General features: G+C 42.8%; 1 protein-coding gene across 30 annotated transcripts in view; it reads right to left on the bottom strand.

Annotated features, from left to right (window-relative positions):
• The window catches only part of ADAM23 (ADAM metallopeptidase domain 23), a 200,127-nt gene that overhangs the window by 156,764 nt on the left and 28,234 nt on the right, over window positions 1-15,129 (bottom strand). For 29 of the 30 annotated variants that reach the window (XR_012154367.1, XR_012154365.1, XR_012154363.1 and 26 more), the window contains exon 3: window positions 13,964-14,040. Coding sequence is in view for 24 of the 30 variants with exons in the window: in XM_073306563.1 (XP_073162664.1) it covers window positions 13,964-14,040 (77 nt within the window). In the remaining 6 variants the exon portion in view is untranslated. Of the gene's footprint in view, window positions 1-966; window positions 9,155-13,963; window positions 14,041-15,129 lie in introns of those variants that run through there. The other variant, XM_073306556.1, reaches the window with a different exon arrangement.

Genomic DNA, 15,129 nt, shown 5'->3' with positions numbered 1-15,129 from the left:
GAGTACAAGTGTTGTGGTTTTTAAAAAAAACTTTTAGGTAGTTAGAATACATAAAAGATTCTATGCTGTTGTACATGTGTTTTCCCAGACCAATTCCAGCTTGGAAAGATCCTTTTGGCACTGGTTCCAGTTTGATCTGAGCTCATAGCACACGGGACAGTTCATTTTTAGATCCTGGTGCCAGACTGTCAGCCAATGCCACGTCTATGTCAAGCAAAGGCTAGTGGTGCTGCAGAAAAATGACAACACTAACTCACCTCATCAATAAAATGTTCAAAGTAGACAGACATTTTTACTTAAATGTTTTTATAACTTCTGGTTTAGCTTTTTACATCCCTCCCACTAGCTTAAAATAGAAAATTAAGTCTGCTCATATGGTTCTGCTAGCACAACATAGCACAAATTAATGAAGAGCACTCTTCTTGAACTGCAGAGTAACAACGGAGAAGACCTTCAATGCTGGATGAAAAAAAATACTAAGAAAACTCTGTTGTAATCTGTTCCTGACAACATACATAGGAAAACTAGAGAAGCTTACACTACAGATCAGATTGCACACAAATACAGAATAGCATTTACTACTTTATCCAAGAAGAAAAGTCAAACTACTTTTTATTTATATAATTGAAAAAAATGACACTAATCTGAGAACATGTAACTTTGAATGCTTTAACAAGGAGAAGAACTAAAGACGGAGAGAGAGAGAGAGAGAGAGAGAGAAATGCTACATAACAGATTATTGTGAGATATGGAATTTACCCAGCTTAGGGAGGTACAGGTGAATTATGATGGTTCTTCAACACAAACGGGATTTTTTTTTATCCCACTCATGCCAATTACTCTTAGTACAAAAGTAGAAGATATTAGCTAAAAATATTACTTAAATCATTTTCTACTCTGTTAAAGTATCACTCTTTAATGACACGCCAAAGGCCACATTTCCACCAAATGTCTGTGAATGAGTACCTTCTGCACTTTGTACCCTCTCCCTAAGTTGAGTGCAAGGGATAATTGACTTTTCCCCCATGCCCTCATGGAACGTTTTGGAGAGAGAGGTTGTGAGCTGGGCGATGCTTTCTGGCTGTTCAGCAGGGGTTGCAGAGGGACTCCAGCCTCCTCCTTCTGTTCCTGCAGCTCAACCAGATGCCTCAACATGTCTGATTGGTCCCTCATAATGTGAAGCATCTCATTCTGCATCGCATGCTCCTGCTCCTGGGATGCTTTCCTGCTCTCCATATCCATGTCTAACTTCTCAGACAGTGAAATCCTCCAGGTTCCAAGTTCTGTGTCAGCTGTCCCTGAGATGTTCATTATCTCGATGAACATGTCCTCCCGCTAGGTTGGGGTGATTGACGCGGCCAGCATCCTGTGTCAGGAGGTAAGGAAGTAGCGAAAGGGTTTGAGGAAGTTTTACTGCCATCTGTCTCAGGTATGGGAACCACGTTTGCCTGGACCATGTGGGTGCAATAAGTATGAGCTTGGCTTGTCCTGTCTGATTTTGTGTAGCACCCTGCTCAACAGAGGAATCGGGGGGAACGCGAACATTAGTGGTGCCTCCCATTTTGTAAGGAGGGCATCGCCCAGGAAGTGGGGACCAAGCCCCACTAAGGAGCAATACTGAGGGCATTTTGTATTGTGAGCCGTTGAGAATAAATCTACAGTAGGGAATCCACACCTGTTGAATATGGTCACGAGGGTCAGGTAGTCCATCTCCCACTCATGGGTTTGTCAGAAGTGTCTGCTCAGCTGGTCTGTCATGGGATTCTGAAGTCCTGGCAGATAAGCTGCAGAAATGTCTACCTTGTGGGATATGTACCACTGCCATAGGTGCAGTGCATCGATGCAGAGAGGTTATGATCGAGCACCACCCTGTCTTCAAGGTTGTTTGCGAGTCCTTTAAGGTATGAAGAGATGCATCAGTGCCCTTAACAAATAAATAGTTTTTGGCCCTCAAAGGGCAGGTCCTCAACTGTGGCTTGTACTTCCCTAGGGAATCCAGAGAGGTGGAGCCAGGATGCTTGAAGCATGGCCACGGACGCGGCAGTAGAATGAGCTGCCTTGTCAGTGGAATTGAAGGAGGCCTGCAGGGCTGTTTTGGCAATTAAGGAGCCCTCTGCAACATTGGCTTTGTATTGTTCCTTCACTTGCTCTGGCATTTGTTCAATAAATGATATCATTTTATTAAACAAGTTGTAAGTGTATTTCACCAACAGAGTGAAGTAGTTTGCTATGCAAAATTGCAGTGAGGTCAAGGAATAGTCTTTGCGTCCAAAGACTTTTCCAGTTGTTGTCATAAGGGGTGGTTTTTGACTGGTGCTGTTTTCCCCTTTGGTTTACTGCCTCTATGACTAGTGAATTTGAAGCCGGGTGAGTAAATAAGAACTCAGCCCTTTTGCTCGTACATAATATTTTCTGTCAGAGTGTTTACAGGAGAGTGGGACAGTAACAGGTGTCTGCTATATTATCTTTGCAGGATCCATTATAGCAGCATTGATGGGCAGAGCTATCTTTGCTGATGGGGTTGCTTGCAAGATGTCAGTAAGTTTGTGTTGAGTCTCTGACAACTCTGCTAAAGAGATGTCCAGGGATTCTGCAACTCTTTTGAATAAGTCCTGGAAGGACTTGAAGTCATCTCCTGTGGTGGGAGGCAGTCGCATAATTATTTCGTCCGGGGACAAGGATGAAATATGGGTGGGTGGCAGTGTATTGCCTTCAGGAGCCTTTTCCTGCTCCTCTCCCTCTTCCTCCGGTGCCTCTGATGGTGGTGGGTTCATGGGTGAAGGGGACTAGGTGGCCCATGACACTGGTAGGTTGGGGGGGTTTAAGATTCTGGATTCTGCAGATTGCCCAGGGGTCCCAGTATGGCCGATTGGGTGGCATAAAAACGAGTGGTGGCATCCATGGTTTTGCTTCCCAGCTTTTCCCTTGCATAGTTAGTTGTTGGTGAGACAGTCCTGGTTTTGGAGAGGGATGACGGGGGGTGAAAAGGCTCGAGTCATCCTCTTCGTCCTCATCACTGGATAGCGAGGGTGCAGATCCAATATTTGGCTCAGTCCTTGCCTGACTGGGGTGCCGTCGGTGCCGAACAGAGGGGTTCCCAGGGTGGAGGAGATTGCCAGGTCCTCCTGTCTGGTGAAGGGTTGCAGAACCAGGAAGCTCGGTGCCATGGATGACAGCATAGTATGCTCTGACGGTGCTGAGGTCTTGTTAGGCTATGTATATGCAGCAGGTGGCGCCACTACACTATCCGGTGCTGAGGCTTTCTTCGGCACTCTCAGTGCTGAGCTAGGAAGCTTAGCTTTAGCTCATGCACCTGAGTGAGAGCTTGGCCGCATCAGTGTCTTGGCTCCTCAAAACATCTCTGTATCGGACATTCCCGGTGCCTCTCGGTCCGAGATTCTCGGTGCCATCGGTACCGGGGCACATTTTTTGCCAGGAGACCACTTCTTTTTATGGGGATCTCTCTGTGGCAATAACTGTGACCAATGTTTGGTCACCTTCTTAGGTGCAGGGTTCTTAGACATGGTTTGGGTAAACCCCTTGTCTGACGCTGTTGCTGGAAACTGTTGGCCAGGTGGAGTCCTGGACTCTGGGTTGGAGGCTGGCCTGAGGGATTTCTCCATCATTAATCATTGTAGTTGGAGATCCCTAGCTTTCAGTGTCCTGGCAGATAATTTCTTGCAGTGTGGACATTTCTGTGGTCCATGGGTTTCCCCGAGACAGCAGATGCACTGAGTGTGACCATCCGATACAGGAACTGATAGCCTGCAGGTCTGGCAACGTTTAAAGCTGGGGGAACCAGGCATGCCTGTGGAGGTTCAGGTCTATAGAAAATGGTCGTAGTTCAGTCGCCATTGCAGAATCCCATCAGTAGCGGGGGAAACTAACAAAATAAAGTGGGGAGTTTGGGGAGGGGGGGGGTTAGTGGGTAAATAAGGACAGAAACAAAGGGGATAAATAAAAGTAGGAATATAAGCAATTTACGAAATAGACGGGGGCACTACTGTTGCTCTGACTCAAGCCAAAGGCGATAGAGAAGGAACTGAGGGATGGTTGGCTGCGCATGCTAAGTAGCTACCCAGAGCAGCATGAGACAGTTACCGCACGTGGATGGCCAACCCGGGCACTGCTACTACAAATCTCCGATTATAAGCGCTGGGCGCCAAGACACCTAAAGTGGAACACCCAAAGGGATACTCCTTGAAGAAGCAGCAAATGTTCCCTTCACATCTAAAGTATACATGCGCAAAATATTCTCCAAGAAAGGAAGACTTCTTGAAATAAGTTTTTATATTTCATTGTGAGCATAAAATTGAACCCATTCTGCAAAAAGGTCACATTTTGCAAATGTATGATTCAAAAATGGCTCTATTCCAAGAAACAGCCATTGCCAAAGGGGGAAATTATGGATCCGTTTTATGAAAAAGTGAAATTTTCATGTTTTACATTTTAAATTAGTCATTTTGTTGAATTTCACAAGAAAGCAAATTTTGAGGGGCATAGATTAAGCAAAATAAAATCACCATCATTTTCAGGTGAAATTTTGTGAAAAAAGTTATCACCATTTTTGCACAATTTTAGCCTAAATCTTTTATCAATCCTTTTAACATGGACATGTATAAATAAACAAGCAGAATAATAATAAGGAACACTATCTCTTTTTCTTTATTTTCTTGTCAACCTTCAACAACTATGTAGGACTCTTAAATGCTGCATATGAAAATGAAGTCAGGTCCAACTTATGTGCCTCGTAAAGGTGTGAAGACTAGATGATGCTGTGGAAAGCATATAGATGGTTTTACAGATCTCATTAACAGGAGCTGCCCTATCACAGTGAACTGATTTTTAATTCCTTTAGAAAGGGGCTTGCCACTGTTCTTGTGCAATTCAGAGGAGCAATTATGCTCTGGTCAAGTCTGAAACTTTAATTGCCTCTACATCTTGAATGGAAAAGATTACTAATTGTCTGATGTGCTTTGTTTCCTTCAAACTGATTTAACAGTCCTTCTGTCATCCATCATCAGTCTCCTTGTGCACTAGAGTAGGATGAAAAAATGACAAGATTTCTCTCTTCTTGGACTCATGGAAAGCTGAATTTACTTTAAGTATGAATTCCAAGGATGTTCAAACTATGGCATGTTCTTGTGGAATTTACATCACTTATAAAGCACATTTCAATCTATAGATCCAATGACTGAGCTCCCTATTTGGTAAGCTTTTGGACTTTGCTACTATTAAAAAGGATATTTTTAATATAAAGAAAAGTAGGCAAGTCCATAGGTTCAAACAGTGGTACAGTGAAGGCTTATAAACTAGAATGAGTTTTTGTACAAGGAATATCTTTACAGCCTTCAAGAACCTTCTGATAGGAATATGAGACAAAGTCATCTGACAGACCCTAGTACACTGCAATGATTCTTCTGGTGCTCAGGCTCAGTTCTAAGGATATCCCCAGTGAAGAAAGACAAGATCTGACAGACTCCATCGCAAGGCTTATTGCTATTAATTGGACCATTATGGTTTAGCCCCAAGAATATACTCATCTGAAGGAAATCTAATATTTCTGGAATTCCTTTCCTTGATGGGATTAAGGTATTTCTCTCTGCTTTACTGTAAGAATTTTTCCATATCCTGGAATCAATTTTTTTCTTGATAATAAAATAGTATCTATTACTTGCTGTGATTGTGTCAACAACTCTTGGATCTTAGGTCTGCCACACTCTCATCCATCAATATCCAGCTTGAAGAGAGATTTGTCCATATGGTTTATTTGGCCTTGCGTTAATATTAACACTTCTTACCGCTATTCTCATTTGGTTGGTGACAGAGTTCTACGCACTTTAGAGAAGAAGCAACTTCTTGGCCAATGCTTTCCTCATATTATGCTTCACCCTCATTAAGATTTATTCAAACAATACTCGGTGTTATTTTTACAAGTGCTCTAAATTATTTATTAAATTATGACTAAATTGAGATTAAATTCTACTATATTACCCAATGCTGACAGACACTTACTTTAACAAAGACTCTTTCCTCCCAACTGAGAATTTGTTTTCTCTGTTCTCACTTAATACAAAAATGAATTCACTGTAAATAATAACAAAAAAGCATTTTACCTCCTCCTCTGCCCACCCACGTCAGCTTAAAACAAACTTCTGTAGCATGCAGCAGTGTGTGTATAGAGAGTTAGATGTGGAGATAGAATTGCTAATGTGGCAATACAGATAGCGTTATTTATATACCCATGATACTCCAGTTACCCGTTTATTTGGTTTTGGTTGCTAGTTAGTCTAAATTTTGTGGTTAACTAGTTTATTTTATCTTGGTTGCTAGTTACTTTTTATTATACCAAATTAGGGTACAAAGCCTTAGCTGATATAAATCAATATTGCTCCAGTGCAGTCAGGAAGCCAATATATTACTAGTTTCTAGTGCACAGTCAAAAGAAAGGGAGCTTGCTACTGATATCATTGATTTACACCAGCTGATGATCTAGTCCCAGAGCATTTACTTGTATTCTGGATACAAAGGCAAGTTGATACACGGAGCTAATCTAAAACTGGAATTTCTGGCCTGCAAGAAATATTGATATTTTGACACTAGCTTTTATCCCAATTCAGGACAAAAAAATCAAACTATCAAGCCACCTGAGCAACTGCAGTGCCTCATGTGAGTTGTAGTCTACTGTCCTTCATCCAACTATCTTCCTTTCTCCCCTGCCCAAACTCTGTCTTCCATAATGCACTGGGATCTCTTCCTGTGGCTGAAACACTGCAGTACTTAATCAACTCCCATAAGGCTCTAGATGTCTCCAGGCTTTCTTTCCTCTCTTCTGGTCCTTATTCCCGCCTGCCCCTGACCCTACCTCCTGACGTCCTCATATGCTTTTCAGCCATTGTTTCACATTTTAAAGGTGAAGGTGTAAAGGTTGAAAAGTATGTTAACAAATGTAATTCCATGTAATGTTTTAGTTGCGGGAAAAACACTTAACTCTAAATTCAGCTGTGGGCAGATAAAAAGCCTTCCTGTTCCCCTTTAAAAACAAAATAGCTCATGCAGAAGAGCTGAGTAGCAATAAGAAATAGATATGGGAATATAGTGACCTAGCAAATTTTAAAAAGCCACAGCTTGTTGCTCTGTAAACCCAATATTTGATATACTTGCATCTTTACCCCTCAAGAAACTTTCAATATTGCTGACAAAGTGACCAAAGTAAGACCTCAACTGGACATCAGGAAGAGAGCAATACTTCTTTAACACTGAAAAATACTAATTTCTGCTGATTCATTTTTGTTTTAAAATGTGCTGAAATACTCACGGACAGCACAAGCTGCATATGCATTTTTTATGCAGTGCTTACAAAATTTTGCACATCACAGATTTAATAGGGTATTTTTATATCACTATTCTTTTTCTTCAGATATCACCTTCTGTATCAGTACACACAGTGGCAAACACTGGCACTATAGGAGTCTTACTGTTTTAGAAGTATATACAGTGGCATGTTTATGTCAACATATTGACAATTTGGGGAGATATGTTAGAGATAGTGTGAGCAGTGAACAGAATGAGACAAAAACTGCATCTCTAATGAAAGCTGCTTTACACCTCTAGTCTTACCTACCAATGAAACAAAACATCAACTGTAAATGGGCTCCTATATTGTCATTTTCACATATAACTCAAACAATGTGATCCCTTGTATGCTAGGAAAGTGACCTGCTACTGCCATGGCCCCCAATTCAGCAGGGGTTAAAAGGCTTGGTTGCTAATACAGATGAGACAAGACTGTTTACAACACGATCACAGAAAGCCTAAATAAATAAATAAAAATAATATGCATTTATACAGTACATTTTACCTAGATATTAAAAAAAAACCCACCTTCACAATGGTGGTGAGCATTATTATCCCCGTTTTACAGATAGGAAAACTAAGGCACAGAGAGACCTGGACCTATGGAGGTTGGAGCTAAAATGGGTCTAATTTGCTGTCCCTTCTGGATACAAGAACAACTTGAGACCTACTTCTGGATGAAGAAATATATAAGTGTCTCAGTTTAATGCAAATATACAATCAGTCAATGGCAAAGGTAGGATACAACCAGATCTTTCAACAATTACTCTAGCCATTTACAACACACGCTTTGCTTCTCTACAAAAGAAAAGGGACACTAAACTTTCTAAACCACTACATGCCACAAGGGGCCACAGCAATGGTTCCCTCAACCCACCCAACAATATTGTTAACCTATCCAACTATATTCTTAGCCCAGCAGAAGCAGCTGTCCTATCTCGCGGCCTCTCCTTCTGCCCCTCCACCCCCACGAACATGATACAGTTCTGTGGTGACCTAGAATCCTATTTTCGACGTCTCCAACTCAAGGAATATTTCCAACACACCTCTGAACAACATACTAATCCACAGAGACCTCCCTACCAACACTACAAAAAGAAGGATTCTAGGTGGACTCCTCCTGAAGGTCGAGACAGCAGACTGGATTTCTATATAGAGTGCTTCCGCCGATGTGCACGAGCTGAAATTGTGGAAAAGCAGCATCACTTGCCCCACAACCTCAGCCGTGCAGAACACAATGCCATCCACAGCCTCAGAAACAACTCTGACATCATAATCAAAAAGGCTGACAAAGGAGGTGCTGTTGTCATCATGAATAGGTCGGAATATGAATAAGAGGCTGCTCGGCAGCTCTCCAACACCACTTTCTACAAGCCATTACCCTCTGATCTCACTGAGAGCTACCAAAAGAAACTACAGCATTTGCTCAATCACCCCGAAAAAAGCACAAGATCAAATCCGCACAGACACACCCCTGGAACCCCGACCTGGGATATTCGATCTACTACCCAAGATCCATAAACCTGGAAATCCTGGGTGCCCCATCATCTCAGGCATTGGCACCCTGACAGCAGGATTGTCTGGCTATGTAAACTCCCTCCTCAGGCCCTACGCTACCAGCACTCCCAGCTACCTTCGAGACACCACTGACTTCCTGAGGAAACTACAATCCATCAGTGATCTTCCTGATAACACCATCCTGGCCGCTATGGATGTAGAAACCCTCTACACCAACATTCCACACAAAGATGGACTACAAGCCGTCAAGAACACTATCCCCGATAATGTCACGGCTAACCTGGTGGCTGAACTTTGTGACTTTGTCCTTACCCATAACTATTTTACATTTGGGGACAATGTATACCTTCAAATCAGCGGCACTGCTATGGGTACCCGCATGGCCCCACAGTATGCCAACATTTTTATGGCTGATTTAGAACAACGCTTCCTCAGCTCTCGTCCCCTAACGCCCCTACTCTACTTGCGCTATATTGATGACATCTTCATCATCTGGACCCATGGAAAAGAAGCCCTTGAGGAATTCCACCATGATTTCAACAATTTCCATCCCACCATCAACCTCAGCCTGGTCCAGTCCACACAAGAGATCAACTTTCTGGACACTACAGTGCTAATAAATGATGGTCACATAAACACCACCCTATACCGGAAACCTACTGACCGCTATTCCTACCTACATGCCTCCAGCTTTCACCCTGACCACACCACACAATCCATCGTCTACAGCCAAGCTCTGCAATACAACCGCATTTGCTCCAACCCCTCAGACAGAGACAAACACCTACAAGATCTCTATCAAGCATTCTTACAACTACAATACCCACCTGCAGAAGTGAAGAAACAGATTGATAGAGCCAGAAGAGTTCCCAGAAGTCACCTACTACAGGACAGACCTAACAAAGAAAATAACAGAACACCACTAGCAGTCACCTTCAGCCCCCAACTAAAACCCCTCCAACGCATTATCAAGGCTCTACAACCTATCCTGAAGGATGACCCAACACTCCCACAAATCTTGGGAGACAGGCCAGTCCTTGCCTACAGACAGCCCCCCAACCTGAAGCAAATACTCACCAGCAATCACATACCACACAACAGAACCACTAACCCAGGAACCTATCCTTGCAACAAAGCCCATTGCCAACTGTGCCCACATATCTATTCAGGGGACACTATCACAGGGCCTAATATCATCAGCCACACTATCAGAGGCTCGTTCACCTGCACATCTACCAATGTGATATATGCCATCATGTGCCAGCAATGCCCCTCTGCCATGTACATTGGTCAAACTGGACAGTCTCTACGTAAAAGAATAAATGGACACAAATCAGATGTCAAGAATTATAACATTCATAAACCAGTCGGAGAACACTTCAATCTCCCTGGTCACATGATTACAGACATGAAAGTTGCGATATTACAACAGAAAAACTTCCAATCCAGACTCCAGCAAGAGACTGCTGAATTGGAATTCATTTGCAAATTGGATACAATTAACTTAGGCTTGAATAGAGACTGGGAGTGGCTAAGTCATTATGCAAGGTAACCTATTTCCCCTTGTTTTTTCCTACCCCCTTCCTCAGACTTTCTTGTTAAACCCTGGATTTGTGCTGGAAATGGCCCACCTTGATTATCATACACATTGTAAGGAGAGTCATCCCTTTAGATAAGCTATTACCAACAGGAGAGGGTTGTGTTTTGGTTTTTTTTGGAGGGGGGGGGAGAGAAAACCTGGATTTTTTCTGGAAATGGCCCACCTTGATTATCATACACATTGTAAGGAGAGTGATCACTTTACATAAGCTATTACCAGCAGGAGAGTGGGGTGGGGGGGAGAAAACCTTTTGTAGTGATAATCACCCATTTTTTCATGGTTTGCGTGTATAAAACGTCTTCTATACTTTCCACAGTATGCATCCGATGAAGTGAGCTGTAGCTCACGAAAGCTTATGCTCAAATAAATTGGTTAGTCTCTAAGGTGCCACAAGTACTCCTTTTCTTTTTGCAAATACAGACTAACACGGCTGTTACTCTGAAATCTAGCACCCTATACACTGAACCACATGTCCTCCCTTAAATAGAGATGAGGTAGAACACTGTGTATCTCTCTGTTTGTAACAGTATTTAACTAAAATAGCAGCTAATGCGTTCAGCATGTGGAAGGCAAGTTGAAGACAACCACTGTTGGCAACAGGTCATTGTCCTGCTATACATGGCACCTGGGTGGAATTTTTAAATCATATTTAAAGTGCAGTAAGCAGTTTTAAAATTCCTATTCAGAATCCAAACTCAAAAAATATCTCTACGATCTTTTGACGCAATACAAAACTTTTCTGATACAAATTTGGGGCCCAATGACATAGCAAAGTACAATGAAGAGACAGAAACAGTAATAGTCATTCATACCATTTGATTGCATGTTCTCTATAGTGAGACAAATGAAAATTTCTCTAAAATTGGTAGCACTTTAAAACTACTGTCAATAATTGATACTTCATTAAACTTTAATTAGACAGATCATTTACTATATTTATTACACATTCATAATTCTATTTAGTTACTATTCAATTAATGCGTACTAAAAATATTTAGGTCCTTTGGAAAGTCTACATATTTTTCAATATTGTTATTAATGATACAAAACTTCATAAATATTAGCTAATGTATGCATCAAACACATTGAGAAAGTATTAACATTATTGTGAGAATTGCCCTGACTTATAGGGGAATGCAGAGAAATAGCAGCATTTGGGCTAGAATTTCATTCCAGTTCCGTCCCGTTTGGAACACCTGAGCCTTGCAAAACAGATAAAATCCAGCCACAGCTGGCCAACTGAGAATTCCCTCAGAAAAGGGGAATTCACAGTTGGAGTAGAGCCAACTTTCCCCCCAACCTCAGTATTAATATTAAGGAAAGTAACAGGGCTGAGTAGGGAACATAGTGGGGAGCTCTGCCTTCACTTTCTCCCCCATAGCAATACTCCGCTGGTGTCTGATCCCTTACGGTACATCTACACTGTAGATGGGAATATGCCTCCCAGCCAGGCTAAAAAGACATACACTAGCTCTGCTCCTTCTAGCACACTAAAAATATCAGTGTAGAACATTGCGGCATAGGTGACAGCATGGTCTAGCCACCAACTGGGGACCCTGGGGGTTGGCAGCCTTGTACTCAGGCAGCTAGCCCAAACCACAACATTCACACTGTTTTTGTTAATGGCACAAGCTACAGCAGAGCTAGTATGCATCTGTCTAACTAGGCTGGTCGGCACACTCCCAGGTGCAGTGTAGACATACCCTTAGGGATCTTAGGGCAGCCCTATTGCACAGATAGGGACAAAGCAGATTGAGAATCACGGAGCCAATTACAACTTCCTCCTGATCATTTCTCTCCTGCACACAGTGTATCGGTGCAGGAAATAAATCTGGTTCTTTCCATATCTGTCATAATTTTTCGGCCACTTATGTACCAAGATGAAAAGCACCTTAATCTAAATGAAGAACAGTCCTAAACAACTGAATTCAGTAACTTACAAAAATCCTGGTAAACCACATAATTTAATATTAGTTAGTGCTACTTATATTTTAAGTCCTGTATCATCCCTTACTTTAAGCACATTTGTCTCAAGTTGGCCCTTTATGAAGATATATGGAACACTATTAACCTGGTTAAGGCTCAGAATATACATTCCTTAATTGAAAACTGCAACTGTTTATCAGTTACTGCTATTTATATCTGGCCTATCCAGGATTCCAGACAGACCAGAAGGAAATGTCCCTGTTCACAATCTAAAGCCAAACCTAAGGTTTAGCTAGTGTTGTAGATGAATAAAGTACAGTGATATGAATCAGGCACCTGTGTAATAATCAAGAACTGCAATTTTAAGGGTAATTCCTAAAGAAAATGTAGCCTGACAACATGCATCTAGGACAGGAAGATCAAAGTGGCAACCAAAGATATAGGAAATTTCTTCCACTGCTGTTATGCAGCACATGGCTTGCCAGTTTTCTTTCTGATTGCCACCTTCTGCCCAACAGATGACTGCTTTTGAGTGGTGGACTGAATCTTGTACTGTATATAAAGCACTTAAGAATGAAAAGGATAACAACTGTAATGTATATGTACTGAGATACTTTTCATAATTCATATCCAAGAGGTTTTGGGGTCCTCAGCAAATATGTTTTGGTTCCTGAGCATAGGTGCCAATTCTGTGGGTGTTACAGCCCTGGAGCACCCATGGAAAAAAAATAGTGGGTGCTCAGCATCCACCGGCAGCCATGTGGATCAACACCTCCCTCTTTCCCACCCCCAACACCTCCTGCCCACCAGCGGACACACTGCTCACCTCCTCCTCCTCCTCCCTCCCAGTGCCTCCCACAGATCAGCTGTTCAGCAGCATGCAGTAGGTGCTGTGGGGGAGGGCAAGGAGCAGGGGCAGGAAGAGGGGGAAAGGGAGCAGGAAGAGGCAGGGCAGGGGCGAGAAGAGGCGGGGGAGGGGCAGAGGGGGGGTAAGAAAAGGCAGGGCAACGGTGGGGGCTTAGGGGAAGGGGTGGAGTGGTGGCAAGGCCTGGGGCAGAATGAGGGCTGGAAGGGGCAGGGCAAGGGTAGGGGGTTGGGGGAAGGGGTGGAGTGGCAAAAGGGCCTGGGACAGAGCTGTGGCAGGAAGAGGCAGAGTGGGGACTTCATGGAAGGGGTGGAGTGGGGGGGGGGCGTTCTGGGCAGAGCAGGAGTCGAGCACCTCCCAGGAACACAGGAAGTCGGTGCCTATGTTCCTGAGAACCCAAACTAAATTTATATTTCTATTTTTCCTCTTTACATGCAAATATATTCCAGCGCTGATAAATAGGAACATATCCTTTCATAAAGAAAGCTATATTTATAATACCTAGCTTCGGCAAGCTTTCCAACTTTCATAAATGTTTTAGTCTATTAATGCATTTTGGTGGTGTGGGAGTTTCCCAAAGCTCACAGAATTCCACCTGCCCTACCCTACTGCTCTCTCCTTCAGAAATCGCTGAATTTATTTCCAAAGAGACAGCCACAAAGAGCAGGAAACAAAGAAACCCACAATCGTGCACTTACTTATTCAATGTGAGGTCAAGGATGAATTTGGAGCCAAAGGCCTCAATCTGGAAACTTGCCTGGGCCAGATGCACAGCCTGCAGACATGAAAAAAGAAGAATCTTTACTTTTCCTGTATGTTTAAAACAAGTCAAATCAGTCACCAAGTTTTGTATTTTTTATTATAGTAAATTGTACAGTACGAAATAACTTATTTAGGATTCCCATAGAAATGTCTGCATATTTTGTATGCCACTGTTTGGATCTGTATAGTGAAGGCATAACAAGTACCTACTATAGTATATACACAGTATTCTAGTTGTAATCACCCCATAGAACTCACTTATTCTGAAAAAGTATGAATAATTATAATTAAGGTCATTGTGATGCAAGCATGTAAATACAAAATCATGGCAAAGCTCATATTATACAGTATGCAGGACTCCTTCAAAATAATTCCCTTTAAGATCCAAGGCTTTGCATTTGTGAATGTATCCATGCTAGTGGTTACTAGATCAACAGTTCTCGACACATTCAGCTCGTCCCATATCTGGAGCTTTAAATTTCAGCTTTAACTTTAAATTAGAGCTAGCTGCCAAAAACAGAATGGCCTCAATTCTCTCATCTGAATTATCAAGTCAATTCTCAATATTGTTCTAAGCGAGACTAACAATATCTGCAGCATATTCATACATGAGCTGGAAAACCGGGGTCACAACAGACTATCCAAAATTTTGTTTAATAAAAGATTATCACAGATACTTGTCACCAGTGTTTCCTCTAATTTTTTACATCCATGTGTAGAATTAATTTTGTTATGTGCACCAACATGGAGGTGATGTGTGACAGGTGGGGACAGGGCCGAGGGGTTCGGAGTGTAGGAGGGGGCTCAGGACTGGGGCAGAGGGTTGAGATGTGTGGGGATGAGGGCTCAGGCTGGGGGTGCGGGCTCTGAGGTGGGTCTGGGAATGAGGGGTTCAGAGTGTGGGAGGGGGCTCAGGCCTGGGGCAAAGGGTTGGGGTACAGGGGGTGAGGGCTTTGGGGTGGGGCCAGGGATGAGGGGTTTGGAGCTGTGGGAGAGAGCTCAGAGCTAGGGCAGAGGGTTGGGTGCAGGGGAGGTGGGTTCTAGGGTGAGGCCAGGGATGAGGGATTTGGGGTGCAGGCTGCCCCGGGGCTGCAGTGGGGAG

Source organism: Lepidochelys kempii, chromosome 11 (genome assembly GCF_965140265.1).
Source record: "Lepidochelys kempii isolate rLepKem1 chromosome 11, rLepKem1.hap2, whole genome shotgun sequence".
Classification (NCBI taxonomy): domain Eukaryota; kingdom Metazoa; phylum Chordata; order Testudines; family Cheloniidae; genus Lepidochelys; species Lepidochelys kempii.
Note: the sequence above shows the minus strand (reverse complement) of the source record. Positions and strands in the feature narration are given on the sequence as shown.